General features: G+C 40.7%; 1 protein-coding gene across 10 annotated transcripts in view; it reads right to left on the bottom strand.

Annotated features, from left to right (window-relative positions):
• egfra (epidermal growth factor receptor a (erythroblastic leukemia viral (v-erb-b) oncogene homolog, avian)) overlaps positions 1–25,272 on the bottom strand; it is a 334,197-nt gene that overhangs the window by 119,716 nt on the left and 189,209 nt on the right. For all 10 annotated transcript variants that reach the window (XM_069912695.1, XM_069912648.1, XM_069912661.1 and 7 more), the window contains one exon: positions 630–781. In XM_069912695.1, coding sequence (XP_069768796.1) covers positions 630–781 — 152 coding nt within the window. The remainder of the gene's footprint in view (positions 1–629; positions 782–25,272) is intronic.

The raw sequence follows: 25,272 nt of genomic DNA, 5'->3' as shown, positions 1-25,272 counted from the left end.
CAACTCTATCCACAGTTCCTACTGCCTTGGAAAACTAGCTATATCAACAGGGTCACTCGCTTTGCACCCATACCACCGCACCCTCTCCGCTTTGGGAAGAGGATTCATGAGTGATATCATACACCAAGAGTAAGGGACAGTTTTCTTCCCACTGCTATCAGACTCCAGAATGAAACTTACAAGAGTAAAACTTATGTTGCCTTTGCTCTGTACGAACTGATCTCTCTCTGTGCCTCTGCACTCTTAACTGCATTTAACTTAAGAGATCTAGCCGGACTGCTTGCAAAACAAACTTTTTTCACTGCAGTTAAATAGTAATGGGAATGTCCGCAGATGCTGGGATTGTTGTGCAAAACACAAAAGTGCTAGAGAAACTCAGGAGGCCATGCAGCGACTATAGGAAGTAAAGGGTAACCAATGTTTCAAGCCTGAGCCTTTTGTCAAGCACATAATTATTGGTGAAGATATGTGGGTTAAAGGTCCTGTTCCTGGGCTGCCTTGTTCTATGCTGTACGTATGGAACAGGCAAGTGCTATAAACAACGGAACAAACTGTGAAATAAATGGCAGTTCTCGACCTTGAATGTTGAAATCACCTTGAATGTTAAAGTGAAAAATAACAACTCTTACTTGAAGGAAGGACACATCATGATGCGGTTCCAGGAAGGTTATTTCTAGGTTCCCCATCACTACCTCACAAGCATTATAAGTCCTGCGGAGATTGTTATAATGGTCATCCACATTTGACAGCATCGTTAGCTTGTTTTCAATTCCTGAACAAACTGCAAAAACAAGAAACAAAAATTGAAATGATAACAGCTTAGATCAAGTTTATTGTCATTCATATGGACAGCATTGTATGTTATGAGCCACTCATGTCAGAACCGCTCCTTCAAAAACATCACTTTGATTGATTTTATTAAAATTAGCTCTTGTTTGAATCTACTTGAGCAAGAGTAGAGTGAACAGCCAGCAGTTTTTTTCCAGGGCGACAATGACCAATATCAGAGGACATCTGTTTAAGGTGAGTGGAGGAAAGTTGAGGGGAGATATCAGAGCATAATTTTTTTTTACATGAAGAGTAGAGAGTGTCTGAAACCCACTGCTAGGGGTGGTGAAGGAGGCTGGTACAATTGGGACAATTAATGTATTCTAAGATCAACATAACACCATTACAGCCAGCGATCCTGATTCGAATCCAGCTCTGTTTGTAAGGAATTCGCACTTCACCCCCTCTCCGTGAGTTTCCTCCCTGTGCTCCGGTTTCCTCACCCCCTTCAAAAGTGAATGGGAATTTTTGGTTAAAGACAGAGACATAGATGCAAGGAAAAAGGAGGGTCATGTACTGAAAGGGAGGCGAAGGTAGATTGCTGTGGAGTAAGTTTAGGTCGGCCCAACACTGTGGACCAAACATTCCATAATGTGGTGTACTACTATGTTCCAGGAAAGTGGCCGCAGGGTGGTGAAGGTGGTGTTTGGCACATTTCCCTTCAAGAGAGCATGGGCTTAAAATAAGAGAAAAATGTAAAAGGAAACTGAGGGGCAACCTTTTCTCTGCAGAGGATGCTGCATGTTTTGAATGAGGTGCCAGAAGAAGTGGGTAAAATTATGACATTTGAGATATTTAGATCTGCACATGTATCAAAGAAGTTTAGAGAGATATGGGTCAAGTACAGTCAAATGGAACTAGCACTGGGAGACAACTGGGTTGGTTGAAGGGCCAGTTTCTAACTATGACATTATACCCACAGCAAAGGCCTGACGTGAGACATGTGGTAATTGGAAAGTCAAAATGCTGGTGCAACTCAAGGCTGTGTGGTCAGCCGCTCCTGTTCATGCTACTAACCCACATCTGCATTGCCAGATCCAGCTCCATCAGTGTCATCAAGTTTGCAGATTACACAACAGTCGTTGGCCTCATCAGCAACAATGATGAGTTGCACTACAGAGAAAATCTCATGATATGGTATGAGAGTAACAACCTGAGTCTTCATGTGGATAATGAAGGAGATGATTGTGGACTTCAGGAGTACTTGGAATAACCACTCTCCACTACATCAGCAACCCTGTAGTGGAGAAAGTGGAGAGCACCAAGTTCCTTGGGAGTTTACTTAGCAAGTGACCTATAATGGACATACAACATCTCCTCCCTTGTCAAGAAGTCACAATAGCGACAGCACTTCTTGAGAAGAATGAAACAGGCAAGGCCACTGGCCGCCATTATGTTCACCTTCTGCTGGAGCTCTATTGAGGTAATCCTGGCTGGCTACATCATTGTGTGTTACGAATTCTGCAGAGAAATGGATTGGAGGTCAAGCTACAGGATCACTGGAGTCTCACTCCCTCCCGTTGAAGTGATATTCCAGGATTATTGTCTGAAAAGGGTTCCCAAAATAATTGAGGACCTCTTCCACCCTGCACACAGCATCTTTCAGCTGCTCCTGTTGGGAAAAAGTAACAGGAATACGTATCAGAGCCAGAACCACCAAGCTGAGGAACAGCTTCTTCCCATGGGCAGTGAGAATACTGAACAACCAAAGGAACTGCTCACACTAACCATCCAAGACTCTCATATTCAAATAAATTTATTTATTTATTTGTATACAAGAATACTTGTCCTGCATTTGTAGTATTTGTCTGCTTGTGTATTATGTCAGGCTGTGTGTCTGCGTGTTTTGCACTGAGGACAGGAGATCCCTGTTTTGTCGGGTTGTACTAATGCAATCAGATGATAATAATCTTGACTTGACTTGGTATTGGGTGAGGCTTGGCATTGTATGGGAGTGGAATCAACGGAGGAAGACTACCAACTACTTTGTTGACAGTTCAAGTCCTTGTACTAATTCCTACTCTATGCCTCACATCACACCTGACAATTCACCTCCAACAATTTGTCTACTCCATTCACTTAGCCAAACAACTCTGCAACATCAAAATCCAAAAAAAAAATGCAGATGCAGGCAATTTGAAACCACCACACCCTGCCAGAAATGCTGGGAATACTCATCAGGTTAGGTGGCAACTGCAGTGGGGAGGGAACAGAATGTGAATTTTAGTGAGTCTAAACAAAAGCAATAGAGCAAATTGATCACTGCAACTAAAGCACTCAAATCATAGCTGTGGTTTGAGGGCCAGCCAGGCAGAACATTGTTTACATTGCTTGGCTCCTGCCTGTGCTGGGACATGAAGTGTCCTGTTTGAAAGAATGTTTTGGGCATGTCTGAATCAGTCACTTCCCTCATAGCCTCCAGAAAGTTCAACACTTTAATTCTTATCTGCACTGGGGAGTAAGGGTTCCCATTTTCTCCATGGACGTGTAGTGGGGATCTGCACACCAGCTTTAATTTTACACTGAATTGTCGTCAAAGGAGGATGTGTGTCTACCCTCTGAAGAACTTTACAAAGTTAGATGCCCATATTGAAATTATTTAAATCCAAAGTCTATGACTGAAAATAAAAATACCATTGGATATAATAATATTTTGGACCCTGATCAGTTCTGCTCAGCTTAAGAATGGATGTTATGCAAAGGAGATCTGAAGAATGAACGATGCTTATCAAGTAAGGAAAGATTGGTCACATTGTACAGAAACAAGAAAGTCCTGATTGAATCACATGGTAGTGTTAAAGCAGGTGAGCTAAAGAACAGACTATTTTGGAATGAGTGAAACAAAACACTTTAGAGGTTTGATGATATGTGTTCCTTGAGTACATCAATTTCAGGTAACCAGCATTTCCAGTTTATATCAGGATCACCCAGTTCCAATGAAAGGTCATCAACCTGGGATGTTAACTCTGTTTTATCTCTCCACAAATGTTGCTGAGTATATTCATCAAATCTGGTTTTATCTTAGATTTTAAGAATCTGTAGCTTATTTTTAAATAAGGTCAGTAAGCCACTGCAACCACCCAAGACAGTCCCTGGTGTTCCTGTCCCCATAGTTTCTGTCGCAGAGAAGAGATGGAAAGCCACTGGCCCAGGTGGAGTTCCGGGCCATGTCCTGAGAATCTACATGGACCAGCTGTACGGACTGTTCACAGAAACCTTGAACTTCTCCCAACTACAATCTGAAGTTCCCATCTGCTTTAAAAGATCCATAATCACCCTTATGCCAAAGAGAGTGGCACAGTTAGCATACCACCCTCTATTACAGCATCAGCACACTGGGATTGAACCACTGGGAGTTTCTAATTTATACATTCTCCCAGCAACCTGCACAGGTTTTCTCCTATTTCCTCTCATTGTCCAAAATGTATGGGGTTGGTAGATTAATTGGGTAGAATTGGGAAGCATGGGTTTAAAAATTACCATGGTGTATCTTTAAAAAAAAACAAGATAATGTGCCTCTTACATTCATTACCAGCTTTTCAAAATACTTGATTGATAATGGTTCAGATCAACTCCAGCAGTGGTTCTCAACCTTTTTCTTTCCACTCACATACCATTTTAAGTAATCCCTATGCCACAGGTGCTCTGTGATTAGTAAGGGATTGCTTCAGGTGGTATGCGGGTGGAAAGAAAAAGTTTGAAAACCAATGTTTTAATCGTCCCTAATTGACTTGTTATGTGCATGGTTTCATATCTCCAAAGGAAATGGGCCAATGACAATTTTTCTCAAGCAAAATATTTCAGAAATAATTTGGTCGAGAACAGTGATTCTCAACCTTCCCTTCCCACTCATATCCCACCTTAAGCAATCCCTTACTAATCACAGAGCACCGATGGCATAGGGATTACTTAAGGTGGGATGTGAGTGGAGAGAAAAAGGTTGAAAACCACTGAACTCAAGCCTTTCGGCCAACATCAAACCACTACACTCAGCCCTGCAAGATCTGAATATCGAGGACACAGCAGGATTGGGAATGGCAAATGTTGTGCACTTGTTTCAAAAAGGTAATAGGGAGAATCCTGGGAATTATAGACCAGTGAGTGATGTCAGTGTGTAAACTATTGGAGAAGATTTTCAAGGACAGAATTTATGAAAATATGGAGAAATATAATCTTCTAAGGGATAGACAGCATGGCTTTGTGAGGGGAAAATCATGCCTCTAATTGAATTTTTTGAGGAATTGATGAAGGTAGGGCAGTTGATGAGGCATTTGATGTAAGGCATTTGACAAGTCCTTCATGAGAGACTCACTCAGAAAGTTTTGAGGGCTGGCATCCACGGAACTTTGAGTATGTGGATTAATATTTGACTTGCCTGAATGCGGAGAGTAATAGTGGACAAAATGTATTCTGTTTGGAGACCATTGATTAGTGGAGGCCTGCAGAAATCTATTCTGGGATTCCAGTTCTTTGTGATTTTTATAAATGACCTAGATGAATAAGTGGAAGGATGGGCCAATAAGTTTGCAGATCATATGAAGGTTGAAGGAGTTGTGGATAGGTTACAAAAGGATATAGATAGGATGCAGATTTGGGCAGAAAAATGGCAGATGGAGATCAAACTGGATAAGTGTGAGGAGATGCATTTTGGAAGGTCAAACTTGAATGCTGGATACAGGTTTAATTGTTGAATACTTAACAGAATGGAGGAACAGAAGATCTTTGTGGTCCAAATCCATACATTTCTCAAAGTTGCCATGCAGATTGATAGGATGTTTAAGAAGGCCTAAGGAATTCTGGGCTTCATTAGTCAGGGGATTCAAGAGTCAAAAGGTCATTTTGCAACTCTACAAATTTCCACATTTAGAATATTGTGTTCAGTTCTGGTCTCTTTAATATAGGAAAGGTGTGAAAGCTATGGAGAGGGTGCAGAGGAGATATAGCAGGATTGGAAAATAAGTCATATGAAGCAAGGTTAGCAGACCCTGGAATGCCTTGCCAGGTGTGGTGGTGGAGGCTGAAACATTTGGTGCATTTAAAAGACAATTAGACAAGCACATGCATGAAAGGAAATTAGAGGGTTATGAGGTAGGAATGTCTTAGCATTTTTTGGTAGGAATTTATTGATTAGCACAACATGAGGGCTGAAGGGCCTGTGCAATGCCAATAATGTTATATGTTCTATGTTTGGCTTCTGCCTTCAACATCAATGTTCCAAATAAACTCATCTCCAAACTCTTGGACCTAAGCCTTAGTACCGCTATCTGCAACTGAGCCCTTTACTTCCTGGCCTGCAGACCACAATCAGCGATGTTGACATCTCCAGAAATAGGAGCAAACCCGATGAATCTGCTCCACAGTTCAATATCATGAATGATCTGATTGTAGATTCAACTCTTTCTACCTGCCTTTTCCCCGTTAATCATTGTCTTCAAAAATCTGTGTCTTAAATGCATTCAATACATCAGCCTTTATGCTTCATTGGACAGAGAATTCCACGTTCTGGGAGAAGCAGTTCCTATTTATCTGTCTTAAACATACTCTTCTGAGTTTTGAGGCTAAGTTCTCTACTTCTCGTCTCATAGTGGAAAAAACTTCTCGATTTCTTTTACAAATTTATATTCCTATTAGATCCTCCATTACCCTTTTAAACTCCATTCAGTTAAATTCCAGGCTACTCAATCTCTCCTCATAAGATAAGCCTTTCATTTCCAGACTCAACTTGGTGAACCTTCTCTGCACCACCTTCATGACCAGTAGATCTTTTCTCAACTTAGAACTGCATGCAGAAGTCCAGGTTCAGCTTCACCAGTAAGCTGCACAGTTGCACCAGGACTTCCCTGCTCTGAAATTCAATCCCTCCAGCAATGAAGGTCAACATATTTTTTGCCTTCTTGATTACCTGTTGCACCTGCAAATCAACTTTTTGTGATTCATGCACAAGCCCTCCCAAGTCCCTCTGCACAACAGCATGCTGCAATCCATCATCATTTAAATAATAGTGCAGTCCATCACTTTTTCTTCCCAACGTGGATGACTGCAATTATCAGTTCTGCATTCCATCTTCCATATCTTTGTCCATTCACTTAACTTATCTATATCTCTCTACAGACCGTATGTGACCTCTGCATGATTTGATTGTCCATTCTGTCATCAGCAAACTTAGATCTGCTACTCTTGGTCACCTCCTCTAAATCATTTATGACTCTTGTAAACAGTTGTGGGTCCAGTGGATCCCTGTGGTATCCCAGTCATCACGTTTGCCAGCCAGAGAAACATCTATTTATTCCAACTCTCTGCCGCCTTTTGGTTAACCAATATATTGGCTCCCCAATTCAATGAAATATTTCTTCTAAAGAAGTCTTTGTGCAATGTCTTATTGAACGTCTTTTGGAAATTTAAGTATACCACAACCACCTGCTCCCATCTATCCAAAGGATTTTATCCAGCAAATTCCTGGGTTAGGATGGTTCTCCTATCAAGACCTTCAAGGGGGGTTGATTCCAATCAACTGGATCAGAACTGAGGTCTGGAAGAAAGTTCTGGCAGATAAGCTGAGGCAGATAACTCAGTGAGAGACAGAAATGGGCATGATGTGGGGGATACAGTTTCAAATACTCTTGGGTCAATTGTGGCAATATAGTTGAGCAGAATTTGATTCTGTCAGATGTCAGGGAATGGGGCTGATGTCTAAGAAATGGAACTTGTCATAAGGATTGAAGACGATGGCTTCAGATGTCCCTATATTTAGTTGATGAATATTTAAGAATACTTCAGTGAATCACAAATTTATATTATGGGGTGTAATGAAAGCCTTCATTAGAGGACAGATAATAAGTTATGTAACTAAGATGAAAAAAGATTGCAATCGGGAAATAGAGCAGTTGGAAAGGGAGATAGTAAGTACAGAAAAGGAATTAGTAAAAAGGGATGATATAATGAAAAGGAGAGAATTTGAAGACAAAAAATAAAATACGAAACATTACAAACGTACAAGGTGGAGAAGAACATAATGAAAAAAAAGCAGAAGTATTACAAACTGGGAGAAAAAAACACATAAAATATTAGCCTGGCAACTTAAAACAGAACAAGCTAAAAGAACTGTATTGGCATCAAGGAAAAAGGACAAACAAATTACATATAACCCAACAGAGATTAATGAAAACTTTAAGGAATTTTATGAACAATTATACCAAACTGAGAATGAGGGGAAAGATGATAAAACAGACGAATTTTTAGCTAAAATTGAACTGCCGAAATTGCAAGAGGAACAAAACAAACTAATAAAACCATTTGAAATAGAGGAAGTACAGGATATATTAAAAAAGCTGCCGAACAATAAAACACCAGGAGAAGATGGATTTCCAACAGAATTTTATAAAACATTTAAAGAGTTATTAATTCCTTCTCTCCTGGAAGTAATGAACCAGACAGAAGAAACACAAAACTGGGGCGTGGCAAGATGGCGTAGGGAACAGACATGCCTTCCAGACCTCTCCTGACTCTGATTTATTGTTTTGTCTTTAAGTGCCCGTTAAAGTTCTTTTAAAAGTTTATAAATAATAAGAGGTGTTAGATTAATGCCTAATGGTTTATATGCAAAAAAAGAGGTAAAAGAAAACATCAACAGACTGTTAAAAAACTACATTTTCCGAAATTGTCTGAGCCTACTTGTTTACAAGAAGCCAGGACTCAGCGTAGAATGGATCCAGAGGAGGACGTGCAGAGTTCGGCATTGAAGCTCTGTTTTAAGCCAGTGAGGCTCTTTGAAGGTCGCATTCAACAGCTTTCGGACCAAGGAGCTGGACGGGTGCCAGTATTTCACACAACGGCCACTGTGAGTGCAGTTACTCAGTCTTTGACAGTTGAATCAGTTGAGGCGCCACCAGCTGGAGAGTTAAAGAGCTGTCATTCGACTGCTACAGTGGTGGCGCTGCAAAATGCATCTTCAATTACAATGGTTTTTCCAGACATCGATTCAGTGAAGATGATTAAAGAGATTTGACTTAAAGATAACTCTGATCTTCAGTCTCCTGGCATTGCTGGGGGGACTTTGAGAGGGATTTTTATACAAAGTCAAACTGCTAGAAAAGATACTAAATTAAGGGAAGGGACAGAAGATCCCGTGGTCTCTAAGGAACAGCAAGACCCCATTATGCCTGAATCTACTTCTGTTGAAATGTCTGTTAAGGATCTTGAAGATAAGATATATTCTGTATTGAGTCACTTAGCTAATTTTGTGAACCTGTTTATTTCCAAGATTAATGCGATGGTGGAAGTCATTAATGGAGCTTTTAAGTTTGAAACCATTGAAAGATTTGAAATGTGTGATCAAGGTTTAGTCGATGCACAGGATCAACTGCAAGATGAAAATAGAATAATTGAAACATTGCAGATCCAAAATAAAAATTTAGCAAAAAAGGTTGATTATTTGGAGAATCAATCTAGACGGAACAACGTGAAAATTGTTGGTTTGCCAGAAGGCATAGAAGGACCAGATCCAAGAAAATTTTTTACTGACTGGATTCTCACGAGTATTAGGACAGGATAAATTCCCTGAAGATTTAATACTGGAACGTGCTTATAGAGTTTTAAGAAGAAAATCTTTTTCAGGACAGAATCCAAGATCTGTTTTGATCCATTGTTTAAACTATTGTGACAGAGAGACAATTTTACGTACAGCTATTAGAAATGCCCAGCAAAATAGATCTCCTTTGATGGTTCAGAATAATCCTGTTTTCTTCTATCAAGATTTGAGTCAAGAAATTATGTTTCAACGACGCGAATTTAATTCTGTGAAAGAATGGTTGTGGAAAAAAAGACATGAGGCAACATTCAGGTATTCTGCGGTACTGAAGATTTTTTAGGATGGAAATTAGCCAAAGTTCTTTGGCAATCCTAAAGAGGTTATGGACTTGGCTCAGTCTCTACCAATCATGCAGTTTCAGGAACGATGTAGTCCTTCAAGGTCTCCAAAGAGAGTAGAGATGTAAGGTGGGATCCAGATTTTTAAAAGAAATGGAAGCAAAGGTGACCGAAGTGGTAACGTTGATTTAAAAAAATAAATCTTTTATCTTGTTTTTTGAGAAGAGTTTAAATAGTTTAAATAATGATGATAGTTTAATGAAATGGGAGTTGAGAGAGGGAACTGGGTGGGCACTAGTTTCCAGAAGTCATCAGCTACCTGTGAGTTATCTCACACCCAATATTTTGGGGGATTTACCGCTTTGGGCGGTTTAAACAGGAGGAGGTAGTTGTGACCTCCGACCTGTTTTTTTTTCTTTTTAATTTTTGGGTTAAGAAGTGAAGGTTTCTTTTTATTTTTTTTTAAATAAATAATTTTTTTAAAACCCTTTTTGTTTTCTGATTTTAATTGAGAGGGAATTAGGAAGTTTTTTTTCCTCTCCTTTTTTTTGGGGGGGGGTTTCTCTTTTTTCTTTCTTTTTTAAGAGGATGATGTCACAGAAGATAATAAGTCAAAAATTGAGGATGTTGAATTAGATGAAGAGGAAGATGAGGGGAAAGGTGATAAGAAGAAAAAGAAGAAAATTAAGTACAAATACATTGAGGGAGAAGAGTTTAATAAAATTAAGTTAATTTCGATAGAGAATTTTGAAGATGTTATAAATGAAGAATATGGAGAATTTTATAAGAGTTTGAACTTCTTTTTTCTTTTTTATATAAGGGGAGGGGAAGGGAATAAAAAGTTTATCTGATTCTTTTTCTAAGGGATGTTTTTGTTCTCTCGATGAATTATAAAGGAAACTTGGTATTAATGGAAATTCTGTATTTATGTATTATTAATTATGATTTTTTGTATAACAGATATGTGGTTGATATATGATTTTAATATTTGAACTTAGTTTTAAAGTGGATTTCATTTGTTAAATACATGTATTATGTTTGATTTAAATATATGTTTAAGGGTATTATTTTAGTATTGATATTCTATTTGTTGTTAGTAATTTTTGTTGTTGTTAAGTTTTATTTTTTTTTGTAAGTGGGGTTTTTTCTATTTTATTTACAACATTGTTAATTAATTCTTCACTCTTCATTTTGGGGGGAGGGTTGGACTAATTTTAAATTAGATGATTAATGTTGTGTTATAATTATTGGGGGGGTTAATTTGTGTAGTTTAATGATGTAGTATTCTAATTTTTATTATCTTATTTTTTATTATTTCAAGATCAAACTGGATTTATTAAGAAAAGACATACAGCGAATAATGTCTGTAAACTTATTAATTTAATTCATGCAGTTCAAGGAAATAAGAAACCAACAGTGGCTGTTGCTTTAGATGCAGAAAAAGTCTTTGAAAGTATAGAGTGGAACTACTTATTTAAAGTATTACAGAAGTTCAATCTATCAGAAAAATACATAAATTGGATTAAAGCATTATATAATGGACCATTGGCAAAGGTTACAGTAAATGGATATGTATTAAATCAACTTAAATTAAGTAGGTCAACTAGACAGGGATGTCCATTATCCCTCATTGTTCACCCTAGCAATAGAACCTTTGGCAGAACTGATAAGAATAGAAAATAAAATAAAAGGGATAAAAATAAAGGAGGAGTATAAAATCAGCTTATTTGCAGATGACATCATAGTATACCTAACAGAACCAGAGATATCGATAAAAGAATTACATAAGAAATTGAAGGAATATGCAGAAATATCGGGGTACAAGATCAACACAAATAAAAGTGAAGTGATGCCAATGAGTAATGTGGATTATACAGAATTTAAAAAAGAATCACCATTTAAATGGCAAGCACAAGCAATCCGATACCTAGGGATCAGGTTAGATAATAACTTAAGCCACTTGTACAAACTAAATTATCACCCACTAATAAAGAAATTGCATGAAGACTTAGAACATTTAAACATAAAGATAAAAAATGAAGTATGGGAAAAGTGATGTTCTGGAACTATGAAGAATACAATAAACACAAGGTTACACATGATACAGTATAATTGGTTACACAGGTTATATATCACTCCTCAAAAATTAAAAGAATGGGATTCAATATTATTGGATAGATGTTTTCACTGTAAGAAGGAAATGGGAACAACAGTACATGCAATTTGGACATGTACGAAAGTGAATACGTTTTGGGAAGAACTAAATCAGATATTAAATAAAATTACAAAAAAAACATACCAACAAATCCAGAGATCTTTCTTTTAAGTAACATAAGAAGTAAAGAATTAGGCCTCAGATTGGATAAAGTGCAAAAAAAATTCATTATGATAGCCTTAGCAGTAGCAAAAAAATGTATAATGTCAACTTGGAAAATGGGAGAGAGCCTGAGAATACAGCAATGGTACATGGAAATTAATAAATGTATTCCATTGGAAAAAATAACATATAATTTTAAAATAAAGTCACATTGTTTGAACAAATTTGGGAACCATACATGGAACATAACAGAGAGAGCTTGCCTAGGACCTCCATCCCCTGAAATGAAAATGATAAGAAAACAAAACGACTATATTCAGTGTGTAACAAATAGATGACACATTTTTCTTGTTTATTTTCCTTTATGTGAAGATATTGTTTTCTGGTTTTATTGTATTGTATATGTTGAATATTTATGGGTTTTGGAGGGGGGTGGGAGGAAGGGAGGGAGGGAAAGGGGGGAAAAAGGGAGAAAATGCTGCTGGTAAATTTAATGAGAAATGTTTGTACATATTTTGGTTGATATGGTTCACAGTGTGAAAAATAAAAAAATATAAAAAAGAATACTTCAGTGTTTTTTCCTAAATTCATTTTCAAGACCTGAGCTTGGTTGACAAGGCTATCAATTTGTTAATGCTCAAGAAAATGGGTGGTGATCTGCATTCTTTAATTGCAGAAATCCTTCCATTATGAGCAAATTTTCAATGGGTGACCAGAAAGGGCCAAGAACACGTACTTGTTGATCATCAAACGTGAAAACATGGACATGGGAAAAAATGACATTCTTGGTGCATCTCTGGCTTCAGTGGATAGAGGCAGATGGAAGTGTTGCCAAACAAATATTCTGATAAACATTTCCCTTAATATGCAACTTTATTTTGATTATTTGTTATCCATATGGTTCAAAATATTGAATACAGAGGCATCTGTTGATGCTGGGAAGATGGGAGGAATTAAAGGTTAGAATGCAACCAAATCATCACAATTTGGGAATTTTGAGAAGGGATATATGGAAACACATTATGTTATTAAATCCAACTAAATCCAGGAGGAAGCTGTCGTGACCAGTTGCTGCATCAAGGCAAGACACCATCAATGACCTCATCACTGAGCATACAATAAGACAATTAAGGCAAGCCTTGTTTATACACTTCGTGATTGATCCTTGAAGCTGTCAGATCTGACAACTTTCAAAATAATTTGTGTAATTTAAAATAAATGAATTGACAATTCAACAATTGTAGGAAATCAAAGCAATGCTGGTTTTTCTAAGTACTCTGTGAAGAACAATATTGGGTGTTCAAACTGCCATTATTCTATTCTCTTGACCTATAGCAGAGATGCAGATCTTGACCTTTCAAACTGTTTGGTAATCCCATTGAAGCATCAAAATTCTTTTGATTCCTGGTTGGAGACTGGTAACTCTTTGTCTGCCTTATGACATGCTACAGGAAATTTTGTGAAATGTTACATTTTCTGCTTCATTACATGACAATAAGAAGAATTCAAGTCATGACTAATGGAATGGTATGTAATCTTTATTAAGCTGCTCATACAAGAAGTCCAAATATATTACAGTTCAATAGACACATTTATATTTTCTCTTCTAATATCAAAGAACTAGTCATATCGGGAATAACTGTGCATCCTACTTTTTAAAAAAACTGGTCATTTTAAGATTCAGTCCAAAGGAACTTCACTAGAAGAATTATGTTTTGTTTATCAGGACGATGATGTCGAGCCAGCCTGCGTATGGTCTCAGCTCCAAATTAGTGACTATTTGTCCTAACGACCTTGTGGGCCAACTTGGAAATCAAAACACACCATTCCACTTAAATGCGATGGTTTAATATTATTGGAATTTTAAAAATTATTTAATTGTTTGCATCATTACAGGAAAAAATGAATAAAACATTAATCAAATATCCAATTCCAATGATAAAAAAAATACTTTTATTTTTTTCTCCCCATCTCCCCCCCACCAAAAATTAAGAAAAGGAAAGAAAAGAAAGAAACCCTGCAATAATATTAGCATAGACGATCACTAATTGTTATTAAAAATTACTAATTAAAAGGAATGGAAAGATAGAAAAGATGGATGGAAAATAATCCATAAAATCCGTATATGGTTTCCAAATACCAAAAGAATTTTCAACTCTGTTCCTTAAATTATATGTGATTTTTTCCAAAGGTATACAATTTTGCATCTTATTATACCATCTACTTGTACAAAAACAAAGGCGAGAAATCAGACTGCTTAAACTACAGGGGAATCACGCTGCTCTCCATTGCAGGCAAAATCTTCACTAGGATTCTCCTTAATAGACTAATACCTAGTGTCACTGAAAATGTCCTCCCAGAATCACAGTGTGGCTTTCGCGCAAACAGAGGAACTACTGACATGGTCTTTGCCCTCAGACAGCTCCAAGAAAAGTGCAGAGAACAAAACAAAGGACTCTACATCACCTTTGTTGACCTCACCAAAGCATTTGACACCGTGAGCAGGAAAGGGCTTTGGCAAATACGAGAGCGCCTCGGATGCCTCCCCAAGTTTCTCAACGTGGTTATCCAACTGCACGAAAACCAACAAGGTCGGGTCAGATACAGCAATGAGCTCTCCGAACCCTTCTCCATTGACAATGGCGTGAAGCAAGGCTGCATCCTCGCACCAACCCTCTTCACTATCTTCTTCAGCATGATGCTGAAACAAGCCATGAAAGACCTCAACAATGAAGACGCTGTTTACATCCGGTACCGCACGGATGGCAATCTCTTCAATCTGAGGTGCCTGCAAGCTCACACCAAGACACAAGAGCAACTTGTCCGTGAACTACTCTTTGCAGATGATGCCGCTTTAGTTGCCCATTCAGAGCCAGCTCTCCAGCGCATGACGTCCTGTTTTGCGGAAACTGCCAAAATGTTTGGCCTGGAAGTCAGCCTGAAGAAAACTAAGGTCCTCCATCAGCCAGCTCCCCACCATGACTACCAACCCCCCCCACATCTCCATCGGGCACAAAGAACTCAAAACGGTGAACCAGTTTACCTACCTCGGCTGCACCATTTCATCTGATGCAAGGATCGACAAAGAGATAGACAACAGACTCGCCAAGGCAAATAGCGCCTTTGGAAGACTACACAAAAGAGTCTGGAAATACAACCACCTGAAGAAACACACAAAGATCAGTGTGTACAGGGCCGTTGTCATACCCACACTCCTGTTCGGCTCCGAATCATGGGTCCTCTACCGGCATCACCTACGGCTCCTAGAACGCTTCCATCAGCCTTGTCTCCGCTCCATCCTCAACATTCATTGAAATGACTTCATCACCAACATCGAAGTACTCGAGCTGGCAGAGTCTGCAAGCATTGAATTCATGCTGCTGAAGACCCAACTGCGCTGGGTGGGTCATGTCTCCAGAATGGAGGACCATCGCCTTCCCAAGATCGTGTTCTATGGCGAGCTCTCCACTGGCCACCGAGACAGAGGTGCACCAAAGAAGAGGTACAAGGACTGCTTAAAGAAATCTCTTGGTGCCTGCCACATTGACCACCGCCAGTGGGCTGTTATCGCCTCCAACCGTGCATCTTGCACCTCACAGTTCGGCGGGCAGCAACCTCCTTTGAAGAAGACCGCAGAGTCCACCTCACTGACAAAAGACAAAGGAGGAAAAACCCAACACCCAACCAACCAATTTTCCCTTGCAACTGCTGCAACCGTGCCTGCTTGTCCCGCTTCGGACTTGTCAGTCACCAACGAGCCTGCAGCAGACGTGGACATACCCCTCCATAAATCTTCGTCCGCGAAGCCAAGCCAAAAAGAGATACCATCTACTTAATAACAATTCTCCATCATCTTTCCATGATATCGCTATACATTTCTTTGCAGTTGCTATTGCAATACTTAAAACATTTCTTGGTACTTGTCCAATTTCAATTTTGTATCCTTTTCATAAATATCTCCAAGTAAAAATAGTCTTGGATCCTTTAGTATCTTTATCTTCATAATTTGCCCTAATAATAAACCCAGTTCATTCTAAAACCTTTCCACTTTTTCACAAGACCACACAGAATGTAAAAAAAGTCCTTATTTCTTTTGCACATCGGAAACACTTATTTGAATGATTAGGATTAAGTCAATTTAACTTATGTGGAGTATAAAACAATTGATGAAGAAAATTATATTGACCATTTGATATCGAACATTTACTGTATTCGTAACACTTTCATGACATAATTTGGACCAATCTCCTCCTGAATTTGTATATTTAAATCTTTCTCCCATCACATTTTTGATTTATATAAATCTTTTTTTTTTGCATTTTCTTGTAATTTTATATACATATTAGTAATAAATTTCTTAACAACAAATGTATCTGTTATTATATCTTTAAATTGACTTTGTTTAGGGAGTCTAAAATCTGCTCCCAGTCTCTTTTTCAAATACATTTTTAATTGATAATATATTATTGGAATTTGATGATGATCTGGAAAAAAGAGATTCTGAAAGAGACGCAGAGGAAGTGGTAGAGGCGGTTGTCCGCCTCGAAGGCAGTGTAAGGTCTGTCCTCTGGCCAGATTCGTAGCTGGTGGTAAGGCAACGAGGTCGATGGTCAAGAAAACACAGAACTGGACGATCTCGTTGGTCATGTCGGCAATGCGGGGAAGTGGATAGATGTTTAGCAGGGTGAAGCAGTTTATGGTCTGACTGTAGTTTCTCTCCACTCTTTACCACCACTACCTGGGCTCTCCTTGGGCTGGTGCTGTGTTCTGTGACCCCTTCTGCTAGGAGTTTTAATGAAGGCTCTGACCCTGGGATTGTACCATCTGCTTCGAGTGGCTACTGGCTTGCAGTTGAGAGTGAGGTTCTCGAATAAGGGCAGTGGAGTGACCTGCAGAGTAGAGAGGTTGCAGGTCATGCTGGGGTGGGGGGGGGGGGGGTGGGTCAGCCGGTTGGTGTTGCAGACCATGAGGAATGGATGGGGGCCATTGAACTGTATGTGGACGCTCTATAGCTGGCACTGAAAATTCAGTCCTAGTATGACCAGAGCACAAAGGTGTGGCATGATCAGGAGTTTAAAGTTCCTGTACTCGGTGCTTTGCATAGTTAGTGTCATGGTGCAGCATGGGAGGCCAGGAGAGAGTTTACATTCCATCAGGATCACCATGAGTGAGCATTGCTGTATGGTATCCAGGTGGATGAAGCTCTCGGTGCTTCCGATGTTGAATAAACAGTTCAAATGGTAGCCATTTACTTCGATGCTCATCATGGCTTTGGCCAGTTGGTGTGGGGTGTCTTAATCGAGGATGATGGAGGTGAACATGTGGTCGCTGTCCAAGTCACTACTGTGTTGGTTCGGGGGTGCTCACCAAGATGGCTGCCCCCATGTCACGCATGCAGTGCTGTCACATGTTGCTGGAAGTGGTGCTGCCCTGGCTTGTCATCTCCAGGCCCCCATCGATCTGTCCCCGGCTACCGGAAGTGACTTAAGTGGTGGAGGCAGAAGTGAGGTAAGGTTGGGACCTACACACTTTCGATTTGTGCCCTTTCTTCTCGCAAGTGGACCATATGGCACTTTGGGAATGGCAAGTCTTTCCAGGGTGCTTCCTGTGCCCGTGGAAATAGCATTTCTGGCGCTCGATGGTGGCGGTAGTGACGTGGGACCCTGCGTCCCAAGATGGTGGCGCCCGTGTCCTCACATGGTGGCCATGTTACCTGAAGAGAATGCTTCGGTGCTTTGTTGTGCTGTCTCCAGCAATTTAGCCAGGTCCACTTCTTACTGCAGGCTCCGATTGCCCTTCTCTATTAGCCTCTATCTGATGTAGCCAGTTGAACCCAGCCACATACGTGTCCTGTATTAGGCCTTTGAGGTGGGCACTCACAGAGACTTCTCGCAGTTGCAGGCTTGCCCCTGCTGCCACAGTGCCAACATATATTCATCAAACGACTCACCCGGTGCTTGATTTTGGCTGCCCATGAGGAATTGTGGGTATATGATGTTCGTCAGGGCCCGGTACTGCTTCTACAGGAATTCCATTGCTTCAGAGTAAGTAGCAAAGTCTCTTATCATTTGGCCAACTTCAGCAAAGAGCACTTCCCTCTTGTCTTCTTCGCTCCACATGTCATTGTGCCTCATGAATGCATTGAGGCAGTGCACCCACTGGTCGAATTTAGCTGAGGCCCCTGGGTCCTTGGGGTCAGTGTACTACCTTGTTCATGGCCTAACATTAAGGTGTTTAAATTGTACTACCAATTAACCACAATCACACAGAGAATCATGATTAATAGGCCTTAATCACCTTAAAGTGTCAGCATGGCTTGTATGTTGCTGGCCTGGATCCAAGGCAGATACTGAGGGAGAGATTTGGGCACAACAGCCTTTATGGGATATCTGGGGGGGAGGAATCACAGGTTCAGGGGGCGGGCCAGCCCATACAGCACATATATACATCTATACATATAGTAGTAGCACCATACTCACATAGCTGTATTTAATGGATGGGAGGTCAGAGCCAGTATGGATTGAGTGACATTTGTTACCGGAACCCATCCTGAGGATTGCCCCATTGCATGCACTGCCCTAATGACCCTTTATTAGGTGGGCCCATGAGCATATATTCAGTCAATCATACATCAACCATGAGCACAAGTCAATACCACATTTGATAACTTTATTTTTAAAAAATTTGCCTAATTTTAACATGACTAAAAAAGATTCCAATTAAGTTTAGTTTATCATGGGCTAATTCACCTGCAAATATGCATCACGGGAGAATACACACATCAGTCTAAAAATACACAGTGCAACCATCACCAATTTGAAGAATTCTTGAGATGATGTTTCAAATTCTAGCATTTTCTGCCTTTTAGTCCATTGTTTATTTCATTTTGATTTTATTACATTTGTTTGTGGGATATGGATGCCAACAGTTATTGTTAATCTCTAACTAACTCATGAATTCATGGTAATTTTGAGTGAACACCCAAGCACATTGGAGTCAAATAACACATTTGATTGATGAAACCTTTTCAGAACTCCCTTTAGGATAATACATTTCTGAAAGACTTTTTTTTAATCCGTATGTGCTGTGATCTTGACTTTCATCAGGTTTTCATAAGTTTTTCCATCATAGATGCTTGATTCAACTGCCTGTGGTTTCCTGCTAGATTACTTTTGCCACTTTCTTTTATGTAAGTGTAACATCTGCTTTTCTCCTGGCCTCAGGCATCTTGCCATGAGTCAGTGATTTCTGGAAGGTTTGCACCAGACTTCCTGCAATTTCCTTCCTGTGTTCTTTTAACCACTCATAGATAGATCTCATTCACTCCTGGGTTTAACAAACTACACAGCTGTTTCATTCCGTAAGTAACACCACAACTTACTTTCCCAATGACATATAATTCTCTTTCCAGATCAAATAAATTACCTATCTTTTTCTTAGTAAACACTGAGCCAAAACATTCTGCAATCTCTATGGCATGCCTTTACTAACTTCCAATTAAGTTGCCCACTTCATGTCTCTGTTTTCTTACCCTTTAAATCGAACAAGAATATATAATCCTGGAAAAGACACCGACAGTGATAAGGTAAAAAGATCAGGTATAAAATGAGAGCCACTAAAGCTATTTCACTCCACCCCAACACCTCCCCCTCCCCCCCAACAAACCCACTCTCCCCCATGCCATCCACTCACTCTCATTGAATGAACACTAATTTACATCTCCTTTTCTTGCAAGCAACATCCCTAAGCAATTTATACCCAACAGGAAAGGAAAATTGGTGAGAACAGGGACACAAGAATTATGAGGAAAGGAGCAGTTGTAAGTGATGGAAATAGACTAGGAAGTTTGGAAATAAATAACAAATTAAAGTCTTGAAGAAAGGTTCTAGCATGAAACATTGACAATTCTTTTTCTCCCACCAGTGGTGTTTGATCTGCTGAGTTCCCCCAGAAGATTGTGTTTAGAAATAAATAGTCATCAGATTCAAGCTGGTGTGTTACTAAGTCCTCAAGCTCCTATGTTTAAAGCAACAGAAGAATGGCTATTAGCAATAATAAAAATAGTCTGCTGATCCATTTATTTAATCAGTCACTAACACTTTAACACTTGTAAATAACTATATTGCTAATATGCTGGGAGCAGCACATTTCAATATTCTTCCCCGATATTAAGCAGTAAGGGGATAATTATTTGCACAATATTCAAGATTTGTTCTGGAGTAACTCTGTTTTGCAGGACTGTGCACAGAGAAGTAAATGAAGAATTTGGAATCAAATCGAGGCCTTGAAAAGCTTTATTTCCCTGTTACAATAGACAATAGGAGCTGGAGTAGGCCCTTCGGCCCATCGAGCCAGCACCGCCATTTTACAGATCATGACTGATCACTACTATCAGTACCCCTTTCCAGCCTTATCCCCATAACCCTTAACTCCTTTGCCCACTAGAGTCTTATCTAACTCTCTTTTGAACATAATCAGCGAATCTGCCTCTACCACCCTCTGTGGCAGAGCATTCCACAGATTCACACTTCTCTGGGTAAAAAAAATCTTTTCTCATCTCCGTCCTAAAGGGCCTACCCTGTATTCTTAAACTATGCCCTCTAGTCCTCGTCTCCCCCATCATTGGGAACAAGTAATCCGACTTCACCTTGTCTATCCCCCTGATAATTTTGTAGACCTCAATCATGTCTCCCCTCATCCTTCTAAACTCCATCGGATACAAGTCCAGTTTTTCTAGCCTTTCAGCATATGTCAACCCCGCCATCCCTGGAACTAACTTTGTAAATCTGCGCTGCACACCCTCTATAGCTAGTATGTCCTTCCTCAAAATTGGAGACCAGAACTGGACACAATACTCCAGGTGGGGTCTCACCAGGGCCCGGTACAACTGCAGAAGGGCGTCTCTGTTCCTATACTCCAATCCCCTCTTTATGAAAGCCAACATGCCATTTGCCTTCTTCACAGCTTTCTGAACCTGCATGTTAGCCTTCAGTGACCGGTGAACAAGTACACCAAGATCCATTTGCACCTCCCCACTCCCTAGCTTGTCTCCATTTAAATAATACTCAGCTTTCCTATTATTTCCCCCAAAATGGATAACCTCACATTTGCTCACATTGAACGTCATCTTCCATTCAGCAGCCCACTCCCCCAACCTGTCCAAGTCCCTCTGCATTTTCCTGATATCCTCCTCACACTCCACACCGCCACCCAGTTTAGTGTCATCTGCAAATTTGCTCATGTTATTAATAATCCCCTCATCCAAATCATTTACATAAATTACAAACAACTGAGGACCCAATACCGATCCCTGCGGCACTCCACTCGTCACATCCTGCCATCCTGAAAAAGACCCGCTTACTCCAACCCTTTGTTTCCTATTTCTTAACCAATTTCCTATCCATGTCAGCACCTTACCTCCAATACTATGTTACCTTTTCAATGAATTCTAAATTTACACCTTGTTTCGATGACACTCTTCTAAATAGTGTTGTTAAAAGTAATACCACAGAATACATTTCTCTATGTTACCAATGCACACACTCAGATTTCAGGCTTACTTATGCAACTTGTGAGCTTCATAAGTGTTTTGTGCCAATTGTTGAACAGTCAAGGATGCAAGATAACATGGATTCAGAATCATAATTTATTGTCATGAACATGTGTGACAAAATTCATTGTTTTGTGGCAGCATTAAAGGTGCAAAAATTGCTATAAATTACATTTTTAAAAATTTGACTTGCCATTCACGTTGAAGTTTTAAATTGGTTGAATGAATTTGATTATCTATATATTTGAATACAGGCTAAACAGCATCTTAATCCATAGGTGCTCTGTGATTAGAAAGGGATTGCTTCAGGCAGTATATAGGTGGAAAGAAAAAGTTTGAAAATGACTGTTTTAATTGTACCTGATTGACTCGTTATGTGCATGGTTTCATAACTCTAAAGGAAATGGGCCAAAGACAATTTTTTTCCAAGCAAAATATTTCAGAAACAATTGGGACTAGAACAGTGATTCTCAACCTTCACACTCACAAAGCACATTAAGCAATCCCTTACTAATCACAGAGCACCGATGGCATAGGGAGTACTTAAAGTGGTATGTGTGTGGAAAGAAAAAGGTTGAGAACAACTGCACTAACCTCTTCATAATAAATGCCTACATGGTGATTCCCTTCTTAACTATTTGTTGCACCTGCCCTGCTAACTTTGTGATTCACATACTAGTCCATCTAGATCCTTCTAAATTTCACTTTTTCCACCCTCTTTATTGAAATAATGAAAATTCTTATTCCTTGAATGAAAGTGCTTGACAGCACACTTCCCTGTATTAAACTCCTTTTGCTACGCTTTCACCCACTCATTCTATCTTTCTTCTTTTCTTCTTTGGCTTGGCTTCGCGGACGAAGATTTATGGAGGGGGTAAAAAGTCCACGTCAGCTGCAGGCTCGTTTGTGGCTGACAAGTCCGATGCGGGACAGGCAGACACGATTGCAGCGGTTGCAAGGGAAAATTGGTTGGTTGGGGTTGGGTGTTGGGTTTTTCCTCCTTTGCCTTTTGTCAGTGAGGTAGGCTCTGCGGTCTTCTTCAAAGGAGGTTGCTGCCCGCCAAACTGTGAGGCGCCAAGATGCACGGTTTGAGGCGATATCAGCCCACTGGCGGTGGTCAATGTGGCAGGCACCAAGAGATTTCTTTAGGCAGTCCTTGTACCTTTTCTTTGGTGCACCTCTGTCACGGTGGCCAGTGGAGAGCTCGCCATATAACACGATCTTGGGAAGGCGATGGTCCTCCATTCTGGAGACGTGACCCATCCAGCGCAGCTGGATCTTCAGCAGCGTGGACCCGATGCTGTCGACCTCTGCTATCTCGAGTACTTCGACGTTAGGGATGTAAGCGCTCCAATGGATGTTGAGGATGGAGCGGAGACAACGCTGGTGGAAGCGTTCTAGGAGCCGTAGGTGGTGCCGGTAGAGGACCCATGATTCGGAGCCGAACAGGAGTGTGGGTATGACAACGGCTCTGTATACGCTTATCTTTGTGAGGTTTTTCAGTTGGTTGTTTTTCCAGACTCTTTTGTGTAGTCTTCCAAAGGCGCTATTTGCCTTGGCGAGTCTGTTGTCTATCTCATTGTCGATCCTTGCATCTGATGAAATGGTGCAGCCGAGATAGGTAAACTGGTTGACCGTTTTGAGTTTTGTGTGCCCGATGGAGATGTGGGGGTCAGATACAGCAATGAGCTCTCTGAACCCTTCTCCATTAACAATGGCGTGAAGCAAGGCTGTGTTCTGGCACCAACCCTCTTTTCAATCTTCTTCAGCATGATGCTGAACCAAGCCATGAAAGACCCCAACAATGAAGACGCTGTTTACATCCGGTACCGCACGGATGGCAGTCTCTTCAATCTGAGGCGCCTGCAAGCTCACACCAAGACACAAGAGAAACTTGTCCGTGAACTACTCTTTGCAGACGATGCCGCTTTAGTTGCCCATTCAGAGCCAGCTCTTCAGCGCTTGACGTCCTGCTTTGCGGAAACTCCCAAAATGTTTGGCCTGGAAGTCAGCCTGAAGAAAACTGAGGTCCTCCATCAGCCAGCTCCCCACCATGATTACCAGCCCCCCCACATCTCCATTCTATCTTTATCCCATTGAAAAATCACAATGTTTTCATCATGTGCTCTTCTACCTACTTACATATCATTGGCCAACTTGGAGACTTTGCAATTCATTCCCTTCTCCTGGTCAATAATGCAAAGAATTGACAATTGAGGGTCAAGAATAGATCCCTGGGGCACTTCACTAGTTATATTCCTTTGGCCTGAAAATACCCATTTATTCTAACCCTTTGTTTTCTGTGTAACCACCAGCTTACACACTTCTGACCCATGATCCACAAACCCAGTGTTCCTGGTATACCCATCGTGTCCGTGTGCTCCTGTCCCACCAAAGTGGTCTCTGTTTACCTCAACTTTGTTTTGTTCCCCTGGACCAATCCCTCCCCACCTACATCCGAGACATTTCACATACCCTCCATCACTTCAACAACTTTCAGTTCCCTGAACTCCATCACCTCATATTTACTGTGGAAATCCAATCCCTATACACGCCCATACTGAAGGCCTCAAGGCCCTTAGTTTCTTTCTGGGCAATAAAACCAACCAGTCCCCCTCCACCACCACCCTCACCCTCAATAATTTCTCCTTTGACTCATCCCACTTTCTCCAGGTTAGCCATGGGTACTTGCATGGGCCCCAGCTATACCTGTCTTTTTGTTGGCTATGTGGTGCAATCCATGCTACAAGCCTACCCCTGCAACTTGTCCTCCTCCTCATCAATGACTATTTTGCTGCTACTTCCTGCACTCATGATGAGCTCGTTGACTTCATCCACTTTGCTGCCAACTTCCACCCTGTCCTCAAATTTACTTGGCCCATCTCTAGCAAAACTCTGCATTTCCTCCATGTCCCTGTCTCCATCTCAGGAGACAAACTATCAACAGAAAACTACAAACCCACCAACTCCCACAGCTACCTCAACTACCCCTCTTCCCTCCCAGTCCCCTGTAAGGATTCCATTCCATTCTCTCAATTCCTCCATCTCCATCACATCTACATCCAGGATAAGAACTTCCATGCCAGATCAACAGAGATGTCCTCCTTCTTCAAACCACCGGACTTTCCTTCGATCACCATCAACTCGGCCCTCATCCACATATCCTCCATTATCTGCACATCTGCCCCACGCATAACAAAGATAGGATTCCTCTTGTCCTCACCTACCAACCCGCCAGCCTCTGCATCCAACACATCCTCCTCTGCCACCTACTACATGATCTCACCACTAGTCCCTTTCTGCCTTCTGCAGAGACTGTTCCCTCCATGACTCCCTTGTCTACTCCCCCTCCTCACCAATCGTCCCCTTGGTACCTACCCCTGTGACCACAGAAGATGTTCCTCTTATACCCCATCTCCTCCTTCAGCACCATTCAGTACCCTAAAACAGTCCTTCCAAGTGAAAGAACATTTCACTTGTGAATCTGTAGGGGTCAATTATTGCATCCGGTGTTCCCGCTGTGGTCTCCACTACATCAGAGAGACTGGATGCAGACTGGAGATGGCTTTGTTCAGCACCTTGGCTCTGTCTGCCACAATAGTGTGGATCTCCCAGTGGCCGCCTATTTCAATTCCCATCTCATTCCCTCGCTGACATGTCTGTCCATGCTCTCTCACACTGTCATATTGAAACTACCCGCAAATTGGAGGAA

This window comes from Narcine bancroftii, chromosome 1 (genome assembly GCF_036971445.1).
Source record: "Narcine bancroftii isolate sNarBan1 chromosome 1, sNarBan1.hap1, whole genome shotgun sequence".
NCBI classification, from domain to species: domain Eukaryota; kingdom Metazoa; phylum Chordata; class Chondrichthyes; order Torpediniformes; family Narcinidae; genus Narcine; species Narcine bancroftii.
This window is presented reverse-complemented; position numbering and strand designations above follow the sequence as displayed.